Below are 17,931 nucleotides of genomic sequence, written 5' to 3'. Positions count from 1 at the left end.
TCTTTGGTTACTTTTAATTTTTTTTTTTTTCAAAATCCAGATTTACCTTCTCCATGGTCAACACAGTCCGGTTAGCAATCATGAATAAGAAACTGTCCCTACACCAGACACCAAAGTACTAAGCAGCTGTACAACGCCTTAATCACTTGAAATGTTTTATTGTACAACACTTTGGTTAACGGTGGTTGTTAACTGTGCTCGATGAGTAAATGTGACTTGAGTTGTGACTTAAAGTGAAGAAATGAAATGGCAAAGATGGACATGACTTTTATGTTTTTTGGGGGGGCCCCCAAAAACAGCTCGGCCCGGGCCTGCGCTCACACTTGATATTATTCTAGATGAATATTGGTATTATTTTTTGTAATCTTAAGTAAATAAAAAAAAAAGAGAAAAAGTATCCTATAGGGTCCAACATATCTTGAGTCTGTTGTTCACTGTCTTAATCACAAGCCTAATTTTCAAAACATTTGAAGTTGGGAGAGGTTTATTCACGGTCACCAACTTACTCAATCTTCCTGGACTAAATAAGGTACATTTAGAAACTGGGTGGTGTCAAACCTATCAGAATCAAATACAACTTGCACAGTTGAAAAACCGATTAAAAGCAGCAAAATAGGAGAAAGGTCTGTATTATTAAATTATATTAAGACTGCTGGTGGCAGTAGTTGATTCAAAACAGTATATACACACACAATCACAATTTTCCGCATCTTCAAGTCATACTTTACACATTATCATATTTCATTTGAGTGTCAATTTGTCTAAGAGTAGTCCCATAGGGATATATATCAAATCGGTGTCCAGTTTGGCTTTCTTCACCATTTTCATGACTTTCAGTTGATTTAGTAGTCCTTAAATACAAACATGCTATACAACTTTCTATAAAAAGACGGCAATTTTACAGAGCCAACAATAAAGAATATTTTCAAAACTCATTGCCTTTGAATAATTTTAAATACCAGTCTGCAGCAAGAGCCTTTCTTTCAACTCCTGAGATGCTATTGTAAAAGAAAAGAACAAAATTAAAATGCTAGTCATTTTTTTCCAATATCACTGTGGGTCGCATATCCTGCAATTGTTTCAGCAGTAGCTCAGTGACATCTGAATAGGCCCCATCAACAATAATTCTAACCTTATCCAGAGATTTTAAATTTTGACGGTTGCTGAACTCAACCCAGGTTTCTTTGGTGTGTGAATATGAACTGGATGTCTGTTTTAATATTCCTGGCACCTCCATTTTCCTCTTCAAGTGATATACCGATTGGTTGGATTGTTCCAAGAATTTCAAGAAAGACATTTCAAATCCCATGGGTTTAAAAGCTGTTAAGGGAGCACTCTGCTCAGTCTTGTCCTCCTGTATCATGGCAGGGCAGGACGAGGAGTCCGATTCTTCATCCCTGTGATAAACAACGTGACCTCTTGACGACCTCGGCATCCTCTTGCGTTTCACAATTTTTTCGATCAGCTTTCGCGGACGCCCCCTTTTGCGTTTGATCACTACAGAGTTGTCAGAACTGGGTTCTGAACTTTCGTCATTTGACTGTTTGCTGGCATAGATCCCCGTGGTAACTCTTTTACGCAAGACAGGCTTGGAATATTCATACTTGCTTACTTCTATGGCAGTGTTGTCTACATCTTCAGTCTCTGACAGATCGGTGGTATCAGATTTGGAGTCATCACTCTGGTTTGAATGACACCTGTGTCTGGCAAGCTTTTTGCAGAATATGAAGTGGCTCCTTTGCTCCTCCAAGTACTTCTCCGGGAGCCCATGTCCTATGTAATGTTTAATGACGCTTCGCTCTGAATTCATAACAGATTCGCAACCCTTTATCAAACAGGGGTACTGCAGAGTAAATTTTTTTGTGCACATTGCAGATGCCTCTTCTTTAGATTTTAAAGAGGGCTTTCCATATTGAGTCCAGTGATTGCTTTTTGCCTTGTCGACTCTCCTTTTGTCACTTCCCTTCTGCAAGATCTTTTTATTGCTCTCAATGTTCTCTTTGCCGTTGCTTGTCTTGTTAATTTGGTAGTGCAAGCTCTTGGAGTTCGGCTTCACGTCCTCTTTTGTTATCTGCTCATTCATCAGTTTTAACTGGTAAAATTCAAGATGCTTTTTCATCGTATGTCTGAGCAAGTTGGACTTTGTGGTGTATGTGCGGTCACACCCTTCAACATCACACCTGAATAGCGTGTTTGTCTGTTCAGGTTTTGAGAGTTGCACATTCTCATGCTTTTCTTTGATGTGTCCAATGTACTTCCAGAAAGCAGTAAAAGATGCTGTACATCCCTGCTGATCGCAAGCAAACCTGCCGAGGTTGATGTGGGAAAGGAGAACACCAACCTTTTCCAAGCTGAATTTGTGGAGCTGGAGGTAATGCTGCAAAAGGCTGGGAAATTGTTGGAAAACTCGTGAACAGTCCTTCTCCTGGCATCTGAATTCTGAGACCTGGTTGATCTCACTCTCAGGTTCCTCCTCTTCATGGTCTTTTGACTCATTCAGTGCCTCAGGTTGATCCAGCTCTTTGTTTACCCCCAGTGCTGACAGAGCAGTTTGATGAATGGCTCTATAGTGGAGAATTAAATTGTGCTGGATTGTAAAGGCTGCTACACATCCTTGATGTACGCAGCGATAAGGTCTGTAGGGGTTAAAGCCATTATTTGACTCTTGTTTTTTCTCTTTTGCCTTCTTAGTTACTTCTAAGTTTGGATTCTCAAAGTTCATTTTTACCAAGTTCTGCTTGTTGATGTTGGATTGTTTGTCTGGAGACTCAGGCACACTAGCTTGAGGGGGAGCAGAGATATCTTGGGTAGTCACAGTTGACACTTTCTGTGAATGGGCTGCAGCTTGTTGCGCAGGCAAATGAGTTGGGCTTTTAGAGAGGGGTCTATGCTGTCTATCTGACAATTGTTCTGCACCAGGGCCTTCTTGCAGGGGTGATAAAACCTCTGTGTAGCCTTGTGGCTTCAGTGTGGATGCCAAATCTTGATTGTGCATGGCAACTGTTTGTAGGGGATGAATTCCTGTGGAGTGATTGTCATCATGCAATCTCTGCTTCTTTAAGCTTGTGCTGGAATTCTGTCCAAAAGCTGGTGATGGATATTCTTTTTTATTTGCATCTCGATGTGAATATGGAGGCATGCCCTCCTGTGTTAACGAATGAGAAGGCATACTATCACAAGCCACTGGAGCTGGGTTTCCACCACTGATTGGCTGTTTTTGGTAACGGGGATTTCTCACAGCTCTGGCCAGCTTGCTCTTTATGTCTAGAGATGCTATTTCGTCAAAAGACAATCTGTGAGCTGACAGATAATGAGCGCGGAGGTTTGAATTACGGGTAAATGCTTTACTGCATTTTTGGCAGCTGAAAGGGGCAAATTTACCATATCTTTTTTTAAAAGAATTTATCATGGGAAGTGAGTAATTGTGATTTCTGATGAGATGTTTAAAAAGGGCATCCGCTGACATGGACCTAAATGTGCAGTTGTCATTTTCACAAGCAAACGGCTTGACAAATGCGGAGAAAACTGTGGTAAGGGAATTGACCTTTGCTGACTCTGTCTCACTGCGCACATTATTGCCAACTGGTGTCATGGAGGAGGATGTCTGACCAGAGGTCTCTCTGACCAAGTCAAGCTTTTCAAATGCACTCTGAATTTCTATGATCCATTGTTGTGGGCTTGCAGATGACTGAGTAGGCTCAATATCTCCATCATTTGCAACTATGCTGATTGGGGTTAGTATCTCACACGGGGTTGAGGGTTCTCTGAAATGAGTAAAACTCTCTGTGTTCAGCAGTTGCTGAATATCATCAGGGGAGGCAGGAGTGGTTACGAAGTTTGTTTGAATAGTGTGTTCCCCAGCAGTTGTGCCATTCTTTGAATCTTCAGGGATTTGATGCTGTCCACTGTTTTTTGAAATATGTAATGCTGGACCAAATGACACCGGACTTTTGGAAATGGTGTTAGGGTCAGCGTTGACTGTATGACGTAAAGTTTTTCTACGTTGAAAGTCCCCAGCCAAAATCTGCTCCCGCAATTTCTTCTTCACATTTTGTTTGGCACCCTTCTTCTGTGTCTCAGCTTGACTGTCATTTGTTGATGCTGGACCCTGCTGGGAATCAGGGCAGGGTGCCTGCTTCCCCAGATTTGAGATGATATCTGGTGTCACCCCTTTCATTGCTGAGAGGTGCCCAGTGCTGATCACCCCTCCAGAGTTAACCTCGTTTTTGGGAAGGTTACTATGAGGGCCAGCAGGTGAGCCGTCTGACAGGATCTGAGAAAGAAGTGGGTCAGGGAAGTCATTACTAGTAAATGCAGCTACACAAGACTGAGGGTAATGAGATGTGTAAGATTCATCCTCCTTCCTCATCTGGATGTTGCCAGTGTGCTGGATGACTGATCTCTCTGGCAAATGCTCAACAGCTCCATAGGGACCACATGGATTTTGGAACATCTGCTGAGTAACAGCTGGTGGCTCAAACAGATCAGCCATATCTGCATCAGCCATGATTTGCTTAAGAATATCATCATTTGGTTCCTCATTGCCAAATGATGGCAAATCAGCTTGGGAATAAATAGGTGGGGCAAAATCTTTTGGGCTTGTTGAACCACTTGTAACCGACTGACAAGGTGTCTCCTGATATACTGCAGAGGGATAAGATGACTGTGGCTGAGAGTTGTTCACCGTCTGCTCTGAATTGAGGAACTCAAGAAATGAAACAGGCAACTCTGCACCTTGAACTGGCTCATTAAATGGTTTGCAATGTGAACGCTTGGACAGATGGCCCCCAAGGGACTTAGGACTGGTAAATTCTCTATAACACCTGCAACAAATAAATTTGTTATTTCTAATAATGGCAGGCCACTTGGTTCTACTGTTTCTTCGCTTTGGAGCTGCAGGACAGTTTTCAGAAGTGACATTATTTTCTCTTTTACGGTTTGCTTGGCGTGTGCAACTTGAGGGTGTCAAATCTGACTGCATAGGTTGCATTAAATGCGTTGTCTTTGTTGTTGTTTCTAGGGCTACGGGATTCGAGACAGAATTGCTTAGTGCTTGTGATGTATAGTGTTGAAGACAATCTCCTACTTGATGAGATAAACCTTTTGTACTGTTCATGTAAGAGGGCAGCAAAGACTGGGACCTGTTTTCAATCTGTGGTGATGGCAGGGGCTCTGTTGATCTGCTCACACTGGATCCCATATTAGGGCATGATGGAATACAGAGTGACAGTGCGTCACCAGGAGAATCCGTTTGTGGAAGCATTTGTATGTTAGACGGATAGACCTGGGAGGAGTTTGGAATTTGTCCATTTTCAGGTGTTGAATGCCATTGCTCAGTTGTTGCTACTTGACCTGGTAATACGGTATGAGAGCTTCCTAACTGAGAGAGAACAATTGGATTTAAGATATTTTCCATGAGTATAGGGCCATTCTGGTTTTGTATAGGTAGGGGATGGGAAGGCATGGCAGCATAGTTTGAACTCCCAACCATGTTTGGATATAGTGGTGGATGGATAGTGTTCTGTCGCTGAACACTTTGCATCAAGATGCCATTGCCTTGTTGGTTCTGAAGTGGCTCAACAGAGTTTGGATTGACGACAGACGGCATGCTCAATGGTGCAACCCGTGATGGCTTGTTGTTTCTCTTGGCCAGTTTCCATTGATCATAGAATTCTGGGTGAACAGCTTTCATGTGCTTGGTAACACTTCTATAAGAGCTGTAGTGCCTTGTGCATGTTTCAAATGCACAGTGATGTCGCTCCTTCTCACCTGCAGGGGGAGCTGAATTATTCAAGTATATCACTGAGTTCTCGGTTCTATTTCCAGAGGGTGGCAAGGGGGTTACTACTGGTGGAAGTGGTTGTGACACAGGTGTAGGTATGCTATTCTGGGAAGGGCCTGCCGCTAGCAGGTTGTCAGCACACAGGACCTGGAAGTGTTCCGGCAATGATATGTTACAGTCAGAGTTGTACATCATCGACCCGGCATTTTCATTGCCAGAAAACACCTGTGGATGGCCTTGCACTGCATTTGTATGACAGGTATGTGACAAGTCACTTGTAGCAGCTTCAAAAGACGGTACAATTTGACTTTGTGTAGCTGCACTTAAATAACCAAATGAATGACCCTCAGAGCTATCTCCATGTCTTTTTGGGTCAAAGAAATTAGAATCCATGGAGGGCTGAATAACAGGATTATCTGAACATTGTGTCTGACTGGGCTCACTTTTGGTGGTATATTGTCCCAAAGTTTCCACAGGATCTTGAGAAGATGATGTTAGAAAGCTCTCAATGGAATTTGCTACCCTTTCAGGGTCCAGTTGATTGGGGCTTTCTGTGATACAATTCTCTGAGTCCTGGGAGAACTCCTGTGTGAGGGGAGTGAGATCCGAGAGCATTCGTTCTATCAGTGAAGGCCCGAGGTCTGAATCTAGGGAAGTCTGTTGCCCAGAAGCTGGGCTTTCTGTCTCTTTAGTAGCATGTTCCTTCTGGTGCAGATCCAGCTGAGTTTGAGAATGGAAAACCTTTCCACAGTCAGGGACTTTACAGGTAAATGTTTTATAATGCCGTGCCTCATGATCATATAGTTGGAAGGCTTCATTAAAAATCTTTCCGCAGTTTGGAAACATGCATCTGGCTCTAAATACAGCATGTTCCTTCCTATGTACGAGGAGCTCTGAATTAGACAGGAAACTGGCCTTACAGTTCAACTGTATGCAAATGTAAGGTTTTGTGCCACAGTGGACTTGCAAATGATCATTAAGGTGAGTGACATTAACAAACTGACGACGACAGTACTGACAAGCAACCTTTTTGCTCTGCATTTCAAGGTAACACTTTGCCTCCTCATTGTCCCCATGAGCCCTAACATGCGCTAGTAGGTTCTTTAAATATTTGAAGCTCTTTCTGCAGTTTCCAACAGGGCATATATTTACCTCACTGCTTTCCACCTTAAATCCTGCTTCTCTGGATTGGACTGTGTGTGTTGATCCTACATTATGCCCTTGTAAATCACTATTGTCCTTTGCATAAAGCTGATTTTCTGTCTTGGTCTTCAGTGCTGCGATAACTGGAGCAGTTGTTTTGGGGTTAGCCAGTTTCATATTGGTTTTCATTGCAGTCAACCTTTCCTTGGAAGACTGTTTCACATGTGAAGCTACATGGGGAACCAATGTGTCTTTTGAGGTAAAGGTCTCAACACATATTGGGCAGCTATAGATTCCACCTTTGTAATGAGTCTGTGCATGGCGTACAATCCGGTGACCCAGAAACTCCTTGTCACACAAAACACAGTACTGCATATATGCCTGCCAGTTTCTAAATCTGGCAGATATGAAACCCTTTTCTCTCAGTTTCTTTGCTTCTCTGTTTTTTAGCCTCTTGTCTTTGATTTCCTTTAGCTCATTAGTGGCATTGACAAAGCAGTCTGTAACATCCCTGAACCCTTCTTGACTGAGTGCCTCAAGGTCCCCTGGGCTCTCACAGTCATTTAGCAAGTCAATGGATGAAACTATTGAGGCCTCCTCACCCATGAGGGCTAAACAATGGCGTTTCAGGGTTTTCCAGTCCCAGAACTCTGGATCAAAAGGCCACTGGGTCTTAAAAACCAGTAGAAGTTCACAGCGTAGCGAGTTGGGCACTGGCATGTTCTCTTCCTCAAGCTTTTGATCAGGTTCATTGTAAAGAGTTTCTACAGCATAATAGGAGTCCACTGTGGGCTCCAGGAGGAACTCTGTCAGCTGGCAAGCTCGCTTGACTTCCAGGTCAGCAGGAAGTAAACAGGAAACGGTTTTACAGACAGAGGCCTTGGTGTTTCCATCATTTGATTCCATCTGCAAAGCCCTTATGCACATTTCGATGCACACTGGTAGTCCAATGTTGTCAATCTGTAAAGCAAATAGGAGTACGTGTCATTTGTAGTGAAATGTGCATGGAAAGAAATACACAAACTTTAAATTTGCAGGTAACAGTAGGTGACATCAAACATCACCGACCAGCCAATCAAGAGTTTCAGGATAAAACAAGTTATCCATATCATGTCTGGTCACCTGCTGGTGAGTAAATGACTGCATTTAGATTTGTTAATATCACTTTTGAATGACAAACCAAAGAAGTGAGCATTGCACTGTCAATATCTTTGTCTGACCATTATATGACCACAGGTGCACATAACTGGTACGCAGGTATGCTTGCACAGGTGTTGGAAATTTTACTCTTCGCAATTATTCCACTCATGTTCACATCAGTTTTGCTGGTCCGAACTTGAGTGCGATTATTCCCCCCTCCCCCCGATCTCTTTTCACCATTATGTTATTTGGTTGTGAACCCTGGTCCATTTACATCATCAATATGTGAGGAACAGTCCCTTGGGGTGCACCTGAGTTCGGAAAACAGCTTTCACATCAACCAAACAAACCGAACTAATGGCTCAATTGGACTCTGGTCTGCACTAAAAGCTCTAGTGTGAAAGAACCCTAAGAATTTTCTCCGCTATGCAGGCTGCAATAGTATTTTCTTTGCTTCAGCGCTCTGCTGTTCTCTTTTTTCACTGAAATAAAAACATATTTTGGAAGTACATGGCTCATTTGGATGTTTTCTCTAAAAGGCTCCCTAGCATGATGAGTTAATGATAAATAGGGTACCTTCACAGGAGAATCTCGTTTAGTTTTTGAATGTGTATATGTTTGCGACACCCATCGATCCATCTACCTAAATTTTATTCTGATGACACATTCTGAACTCTACTGTGCACCCCTTCAAGTACTAGACTATAGGTATCAAAAGCAACAGGAACAGAATGAGTAGGGGAAAGCAAAGAAAACGAGACCACTGTAGCTAAAACACACTGTCAGAGATTCTTAGTGTGCATGTGCACAAACAGGAGTGGAATCCTGACTGGGTGTGAAACTTTGGCATATAGACAGTGCATGCATGCATAATTAAGTACTTACCAGTCATATGCACCCCTGTATATGACAATTCACATGTAGTAGTCTCAAATGTAGGTACAGACTGACTCTTTGAGGCTACTTTAAAATGACCAAATGAATGACCAGACTTATCACTATACATCATCAGTGGTATTTAATTATGTGTCATGGAGTTCTGTGCATATATATATATGTTTACTTTCCAGCCCAACACTATACCAGCTGACTTCACTGATGAACACAACTACAACCAGAAAGCAGGACTTATCAGTACAATGCACTATCATTCAAATTTTCCCCATAATCATCCTGAAAGAGAACACAATCCTAGAGATTCGACTACAAACACCAGAGTGTTCAATTTTTTTGTCATTGCCTGTATACCACAGGTATAACAGACATATCATCTGACTGTTTACTGACCTCTGACTGAATGACCTTGATGAGAAACAGTAGGTGAAACACAGTTTTGGACAATATGGACATCTGCCGGCATCTTTCCAGGAAGGCCTGCTCTGAGGGCTCCAGCCGTTTGAGCAGTTTGCTCCAGAACAATGTGAGCTCCCTGGTGAGGAGGAAATAAAAATTTGGGGTAAAGAAATACAGACATAACGGGACAGACAAATTTCATCGTTAATCTGATTTTAGCCACTTGTGTAACAATGCGCGAGTTTGGGGAGCATAACTTGAAAAGAAAAAGGTGAAACGAGGCAACATTTTTTTTCATAAAACAGTATCATCTCAGGCCTTGAATGGGCTTTAAGCTATCTGTGGCTCTGGCATCCAAGTCAAGCCATGTGTTCCTTGATAAATGTATAGTAAATCGAGTATATTCACAAACAGAAAGTCATCGCGACACCATTCGAAATATTCAAGCAATTTGTTTTTTATTCATGTCAAAATAAGCCTTAGGATATCACAGGACACACTGAGGACATAAGGCAAGCTGTTGAGGTTGTACAGATTATGTCCCTTTAAAAGGGTGCTTTTAAAGGGCACGTTTAAGATATGGGGACAAATTAAAAGATTTATACTGTTAGACACCTTAAACCAATAAAGGAGCAACAGTTGTGTAAATGGAGATATATTTTGTGTATAAATCAGCTTTCACCCAGTAGGTTGGAAATCACAAACACTTTTGTTTTGGTCACATTTCACATAAAACAGGCTTCAAATGGAGCTACCTTTGGTCCTCTTACCAAGAACAATAGGCGTCTCCTTGAAGAAGCTGGCGGGTCAGGAAGGCGGAGCATAAGCTGAAGGCCGCGCTGTCATCCCCCTCTGATTCAAGGTTACAAATCATCTCCAGTGCATCATGGCAGTCCACTTTAGACAGCTAATAAGAAAGGTGCAGTGCATAAGACTAAGAATGAATGAATTGCTGCAAAAATCAGACCTTCAAACTTGTGAAGAAGAGTGAAAATCCCCGTTGTCAAATTCTGAAACCAAATCCTGTAGTGAGGTCTGAGGGCCAAGTATTTTTTTCCCACGCAATAAAACTTTAGTGATTTTAAAATGTAAATGAAGCATTCTCTGACATGAAAATAGAGGGAAAGACAACATGCAGTTTAGGTTAACAAAAAAAAAAGAAAAAAAAAGACCTCAGTTAAGAAAAAGTACAAAAAAGGAACAATGGTTGGATAACTCCTGCAAAACCATCCAACCCACTGGGCAGACTTAGTAGTTTAACTAAAGTGCATCATGTTCAGATGCATTGTTGGCCTAGTTCTTTGTCTTGCCTCTACATGGATTTCGAGTGTTTTCAGTACTTAGCCATGTGATTTTTCTTGCCACCTTTTCATTCCTCTACCAAGTTATGTTTTCTTGATGGACTAATGCAATTGAAAGCTATGGCAAGCTTCTCAAATGAAGCTGGTGTTTCAACTGCATTATACTGCAATAATAATATCACTTTCACAAGAAATAAAGGCAACTAAACATTCACTGTGATGGATTACCTATATTAAGCAAGTTTCAATTCTCTGCAAGTTAATTTTCAGACCATACTGAAACGAATGGAAAGTCAAGTCATTCAATTTTATTTGTATAGCCCATTATCACAAATTACAAATTTGCCTCAACGGGCTTAACCAATGGCGGCATGGAAGGTAGTAAAAACTCAGAAAAAAAAATCTAAAAAACTACAGCACGCTTTGGAAGACGTTCAGGAATAATTCAAATTATAAGTGATTTGCAGTAACTCAGCTAAAACAATGGTGCGGTCCTTTAACAGCAATGGAAGAGGAAAGCAAAGACCACAACAATAAATTATAATATTAGCATTCCGGCTTTTATTTTATCACCAAATTCACCTGGGAAAATCTGGTGAGAAACTACCAGTGTAGATATGAAACATATACACTTTTTGGAAAAGTAATGCCAACTTCAAAATTTGTTCACTTTTTTGGAGCTATAGGAAACCACACTAACTCAGAGCATTGCACAATATGGCAAGTCCCTCTCATCTCAAATCACACCAAGTTTTCTACATGCTGTTTCCTTCTAAGTTTGTACTCCCACGTTCAACTTGCCAAACATGTACTCCTCAAGAATGAGGAGTTCATACTTGGAGTACTCCGTATTGAGAAACACCCACTGAGGTTACTTGCATACATTCCTAAGGTAGATGGACATAACAGAGCATAGCAGTATACATACATAGCTCCTGGGCATCATTCTTGATAATAAGCTGTCCTGGTCAAAACACATTGACATTGTTGTAAACAGAATGGGTAAGGAATCGGCAGTGGTAAGGTGATGCAGAAAATACCTTACACCAGAACTGACTAAAATGGTAATAAACACTATTGTTCTCTCACAGCTTGACTATTGCCAAATAATATGGGCGAATGCCATGAAAAAAGATTTAAGCAAACTCCAGTTGCTACAGAACAAGGCGGCACGCCTTGCTCTCCAGTGTCCATACAATACGAACATCAACAGGATGCACTTCTGTCTACAATGGTTAAGTGGAGGACAGAATTAATGCTGCACTTCTATCTTAAATATGGAAGGTTTTACAATACCAAACCCCATTATATCAGTACAATCAGTTAAAATACAATTCAGAATCATTTACATATGCCACTAGACAGGCAACAGAAGGCCGGTTTTCACTTCCTAAGCCAAACACTAATTTTCTGAAGCGTATGGTAGAATACAGATCAATGAAAGCATGGAATTCCTTACCGCTGCCAACGACTAAACTGACACAGAAATCAATATTTAAACAGCAAATAAAGAAACACCTTGGAATCTTATATTTGTAGGATGCAAAATACATGGTCATACGTACACATATTACACACACACACACACACACACACACACACACACACAAGACAGGGTAAGGCGTGATTTGAACTGAACTGTATAGCCTGGATGGTTTCAACAGTTTGTACATTGGAATGATTTATGTATGTGTCTTTGCTGTTGGATGATGACTTATGTGTACTGTAAAGTTTAATGTAGGTTTTAGCTATTTTTTGTTTTTATTTTTCTCTGTCTTGTTTTAAATGTATGTATTAAATGTATTGTTTTTATGTGGACCCCAGTAAGACTAGCGGTGCTTTAGGGCACAGCTAATGGGGATCCTGATAAATAAACTAAACTAAACTAAATACAATGTACAGTACAGTATATTATATACAAAACGGTTGGATTTATTTGATAGTGTTAAAGGAGCTATAGGTGGCTGCTGATTTTTGGCAAAATTTTAAATGTCTTATTATATCTCGACAGTAATCGATAGTACTAAAAAAAAACAACAAGATGTTTGACACTGAAATGAAAAAAATCCGTTGTTCCTGTAAGGGGCAGGAGCTAAAACAACAACATCCAATCAAACAAACGACCAAGTCAAATGATTCGGATAAGCGGGCTGTCTATCAAACCCTCAGTGACACGGCTGTCCACGCTGTTGCACGGGCATAGCTCTGACCACGGACATGTCCTCTCCATCGGACGTTGTTTATGTTCATTATAATAACAAAGTTAGTTTTCTCTTATGTGTGTGACATCCATTCGGTACAGCTAATTTGGCTCCGCTGAGAATGATGCTTGTCTCAGGTGAAATGCTTTCGCTTCAATCAGCTGGCGTGTCCGACGCGTGCATGTGTTTTCGGGGCTTGATGCTTTCTGATTGGGAAGGGCGGTGTCGAATTCAGTTTGAAAATATTTCGAAGTTCTGCCCAAAATCAACAGCCACCTATTGCGTCTTTAACTGTTCATTTGAATGACAGCCCACGGGAATAAACTGTTTTTATATCTGGCTGCTTTGGGGTACAGTGCTTTGTAGCACCTGCCAGACAGGAGGAGTTGGAACAGGTGGTGACCAGGGTGTGATGGGTCTGCAAATTGATGTTGCCTGCCCGTTTCCTGAGTCTGGAGGTGTTTAAGTCCTGAATGGAGGGCAGGTTGGCACCAATGATTTTCTCTGCAGACCTAGTAACTGTCCGTTGTAGTCTGTCCCTGTCCTGTTTGGTGGCCAATCCAAAGCAGACAGTGATGGATGTGCAGAGGACAGACGGGATTATAGCAGTGTGGAACTAAATCAACAGTTCTTGAGGCAGGTTGAATTTCTTGAGCTGGCGGAGAAAGTACATCCTCTGTTGGGCCTTTTTGACGATAGCATGTATGTTGGAGGCCCACCTTAGGTCCTGGGAGATTGTGGAGCCCAGAAATCTGTAGGTTTTCACCGTAGATACCGTGCTGTTGAGTATGGTTGAGTATTCCTCCTTTAGTCCACTGTCATCTCCACTGTTTTGAGCATGTTCTGCTCCAGGTTGCTATGGCTGCACCAGAGGGCCAGCGATCAACCTCCTGTCTATATGCAGACATGTCACCATCCTGGATAAAGCCAATGATGGTTGTGTCATCCGCAAACTTCAGGAGTTTAACAGACGGGTCACCTGAGGTGCAGTCATTTGTGTAGAGGGAGAATAGTAGAGGGGAGAGCACACATCCCTGGGGGGCGCCAGTGCTGATTGTCCGGGTGCTGGATGTGATTTTCCCCCAGCCTCACCAGATGCCTCCTGTCAGTCAGGAAGTTTTTAATCCACTGGCAGATGGGGGCTGCTGGTACAGTGAGCCAGGTGAGTTTGGAGTGGAGGATATCTGGGATGATGGTGTTGAACGCTGAGCTGAAGTCCACAAACAGGACCCTTGCATATGTCCCTGGGGAGTTGAGGTGTTGGAAGATGTTGTGCAATCCCATGTTGACTGCATCATCCATTGACCTGTTTGCTCGGTAGTCAAACTGTAGGAGATCGAGCAGGGGGCCTGTGATTTCCTTTCAGTGGGCCAACACCAGTCTCTGGAAGGATTTCATGACCATAGACGTTAGGGCAACGGGCCTGTAGTTATTTAATCCTGTGATACAAGGTTTCTTGGGGACTGGGATGATATTGGAGCTCTTGAAGCAGGAGGGGACTTCACACAGCTCCAGTGATCTGTTGAACATCAGTGTGAAAATGGGGGCCAGCTGGTCAGCACAGACTTTAAGATGGGGGGGGGGATGTGTGTGTGTGACATGCCCTCTGGGCCCGGTGCCTTCCTGGTTTTCTGTCTCTAGAAGAGCTGGCACATGTCCTCAACACAGATCCTTAGTGCAGGTTGAGAATCGGTGGGGAGGGAAGAATGGCTGGCCGGGAGTACAGTTGGTTGTGTATTGTGGCTGGAGAGGGTGAGGGGTGTGAAAGTTTGCTTTTCAAACCTGCAGTAAAACCCATTATGGATCCACACAATCCACATGGATTGCAGTCTCTATTCAAAATGGTGAATTCACCAAAAGGGGACGAGTTGAACGTCACATTTTTTTTGCATAATTAAGGGATTACAGTTAATTACCAGTTCTCCAGTACAGTATGTTTATATTACTGAAGACGGACCTGGATTTAGCAAGCATCAAGGAGGCTTTTTAGTGCAGCCTGCCATCTTGTGGATGATCCATGTAACAGATAAAAAGGACAGCTGCAACATGCTTGGAGGCACGGTACTATTTACAGAAAGGGTCACACTGGTGATCTAATTTTATCCTACAGTCCAGTCCCGTCTCTTCATTACTGTCACAGAACCTTCATTACTCAAAACACCAACTTTCTAGGGTATCCCTATCCACACAATACTATGTATAGTCTGTAAAATATTTAAGGCATTATGAGGGGTCCAAGCAGCGAAGCTGCTGGAACCCTGTTGTATCGGAACCCTGTTGTATCGGTTAGGATTATTATTATTCGTATCACCATTTGGGGCCCAAGCAGCAAAGCTGCTGGTGCTGGAACCCTATTGTATCTGTTAGGATTATTGTTATTATTATTCTGCCCTAAAAGCATCTGGGTCTCAGAAACCCTTATAGCTATTGTTCCAAACTTGGCAGATAGGTTCAAAATCTTATCCACCACTCAAGGAAAAAAAAAAAATATGATTTTTTTTCTGGAAACCATCAGTGGTGTTGATACAAGTGCTCAACAAATGAGGAGCAGAATATTAAGATATATTTCCTCCTGCTTCCGGTGTGGGAAGATGGCAGTGCGAATTCATGTTTGCAGCGGCCTCACCCAGTACCGTCCATGCAGTGTCCTTGTCCACATCTGCATCTAGGCTTGTGTCTTCGTTTGATGGTTGGGAGAGCTTGGTCTGCTGAGTCCTGTGGGCCCAGGGACCACGGCCCTGCCTGGAGCTGTGCCTGAAGAGGAAACACTGAGGGCGGTCTGACAGGACGCGGAAGCGGGGCAGGCTAAGCTAACTGCTAGCCCATGCTGACTGGCAGTTCCGATAACACTGAGGGTGGTCTGGCGATGGTCTCGCCTAGCGTTGACTGTTTTTGGTGTCGCCATGTGGAGTGTGGGGAGGTGTGTCGAAGGCGTCTGGGAGAGCTGGTGTTGGATCGGCTGGGGGAGCCTGGTCTGCTGCGTCCTGTGGACCCAGGGACCACGGCCCTACCCGGAGCTGTGCCAAGGAGGAAACATTGAGGTCGGTCTGACAGGACGCGGAAGCGGGGCAGGCTAAGCTAACTGCTAGCCTATGCAGACCAGCAGATCTGACAGTCATCCTGGTGTTTGCTCTCTTGGACAGTGAAAAAAAAATTATTTTTTTTGATTTGTTGGATATATGTTTTTCTAGTTTGGATATATGTGTTCTTGTAGATAGGATATTTGTTTGTGTAATTAGGGCAAGGGCCTTCAGAGCGAGGCAAAGGTCCCGAAAGATAAATATATGCGTGTTCTTTTATGAACACAATGCCGACATCGGTTTGCTTTGTTCTTTTTCCTCATGTTTGACCGGTTGTATATTTTACTTTGCCAATAGGTTATCAGATAATTCCTAAAGATTGCTGTTCCCGATGTGCTAACAGTATTAGGGTGGAGTCATCCCACAGTGCCTGTTTGTGGAAACCCAAAGATAAAATAACCTCTTAGCTCTGTAGGCAGTCTGGTGTGTTTGTTACATCTATTGTTGGGCTTAGATGAAACATTTTTGCATTGTTTTGCAGACACTTCCAATGCACTACACTTTATGGTGTCTTACTAAACTGATAAAATCTTATAACAAAACGAAGCATAGCCAGTCACGATTGGCTTACCATCATCTTTGTCAATCATTTGATTGGATAAGAGCACATTAATATATTGTGGTTGGATGACAGAGAAAAATGTTCAAGGTGTTGAAACTACTTGTATATAGCACAGTTTTCTCATAATGCTATCAGAATTATTACATCTGTAAATGATAAAATTTGTAATTAATGTGACATGACAAAGTACATTTATTTGGTATTTGGCAAATTTGGTAACATTTTACTGCATCGACTTGGAGAAATCCCAATTCAAACTCCCCTCCAAGACCAGTTGATTTGTTTCATTGTTGCTGATTTTAAAAGGAGATTTGTCAAAGGCGTGGCATGGTGGCGCAGTGGTTAGTGCGGTTGCCTCACAGCAAGAAGGTCCTGGGTTCGAGTCCCGGGGTAGTCCAACCTTGGGGGTCCTCCTGGGTTGTCCTCGGTGTGGAGTTTGCAGGTTCTCCCTGTGTCTGCGTGGGTTTCCTCTCGGGGCTCCGGTTTCCTCCCACAGTCCAAAGACATGTAGGTCAGGTGAATCGGCCGTACTAAATTGTCCCTAGGTATGAATGTGTGTGTGTGTATATGTCGGCCCTGTGTGATGGCCTGGCAGCCTGTCCAGGGTGTCTCCCCGCCTGCCGCCCAATGACTGCTGGGATAGGTTCCAGCATCCCCGCGACCTTGACAGCAGGATAAGCGGTTCGAATAATGGCTGGATGGATTTGTCAGAGGTGGTTAAGGAAAGATACTTTTAAATATAAAGTAGGAAGTGGAAACAATAACAAGGATCAACCAAAATTATGAAGAACATTATTAAATGAATGGCCATACTTTAAAAAAGACTTAAGTATACAGATTGTTGATTTGATTTACATGATCCTCAAAAAACAAACAAACTGCATTTGTATTTTTTATCGTCTTGGTGGACAAATTGAATTTGTTTTTCTCCAAGGTAGTGCAGTAAAATGTTACCAAATTTGTACCAGTGACAGAATGAGACATTAGGAAGCGGATGCCATGACAACGGTGAACTAACCTATTGAGGAGATTGTTTGGTGAAAGGTCAAAGTTCAGGAACATGTATCTGCTTCTTTGGTCATAGGTTAATTTGTAGTGAGATTACTCAAGATTTTAAGTAAAATATTTCCAATTTTCATGCAATGATAGAAGAAGAGATTAGGAGTTAGCAACCACAACAGCTACTTAAGCTGGCTTAAGTGGCTGTCACACTTGAAACTGAGCTGACAGAAGTAAGATGACCGAGTGAAACCTACGTTAAGCTGACTTGGTAGTGTCACATTAACTGTACCATTTTTATCACTTACAGGACATTCTCATACCATTGTGAAATCCTACCATTTAGAAAACTGTGCTGTACAAGTAGCTCCACAGCGTGAATACCCTTTTATCCATCATCCAACCAAAACACATTAAGGTGCTCTTATCC

General features: G+C 42.4%; 1 protein-coding gene across 1 annotated transcript in view; it reads right to left on the bottom strand.

Moving 5' to 3' along the window:
* The window catches only part of znf292b (zinc finger protein 292b), a 45,724-nt gene continuing 27,793 nt past the window's right edge, over positions 1 to 17,931 (bottom strand). The window contains exons 6-8 of the mRNA XM_056294215.1: positions 10,129 to 10,265; positions 9,353 to 9,494; positions 1 to 7,885 (exon numbers count right to left, since the gene is read on the bottom strand). Coding sequence (XP_056150190.1) covers positions 1,031 to 7,885; positions 9,353 to 9,494; positions 10,129 to 10,265 — 7,134 coding nt within the window. The 3' untranslated portion in view covers positions 1 to 1,030. The remainder of the gene's footprint in view (positions 7,886 to 9,352; positions 9,495 to 10,128; positions 10,266 to 17,931) is intronic.

The sequence above is a fragment of the Lampris incognitus genome, chromosome 15 (genome assembly GCF_029633865.1).
Source record: "Lampris incognitus isolate fLamInc1 chromosome 15, fLamInc1.hap2, whole genome shotgun sequence".
Taxonomy (NCBI): Eukaryota; Metazoa; Chordata; class Actinopteri; order Lampriformes; family Lampridae; genus Lampris; species Lampris incognitus.
This window is presented reverse-complemented; position numbering and strand designations above follow the sequence as displayed.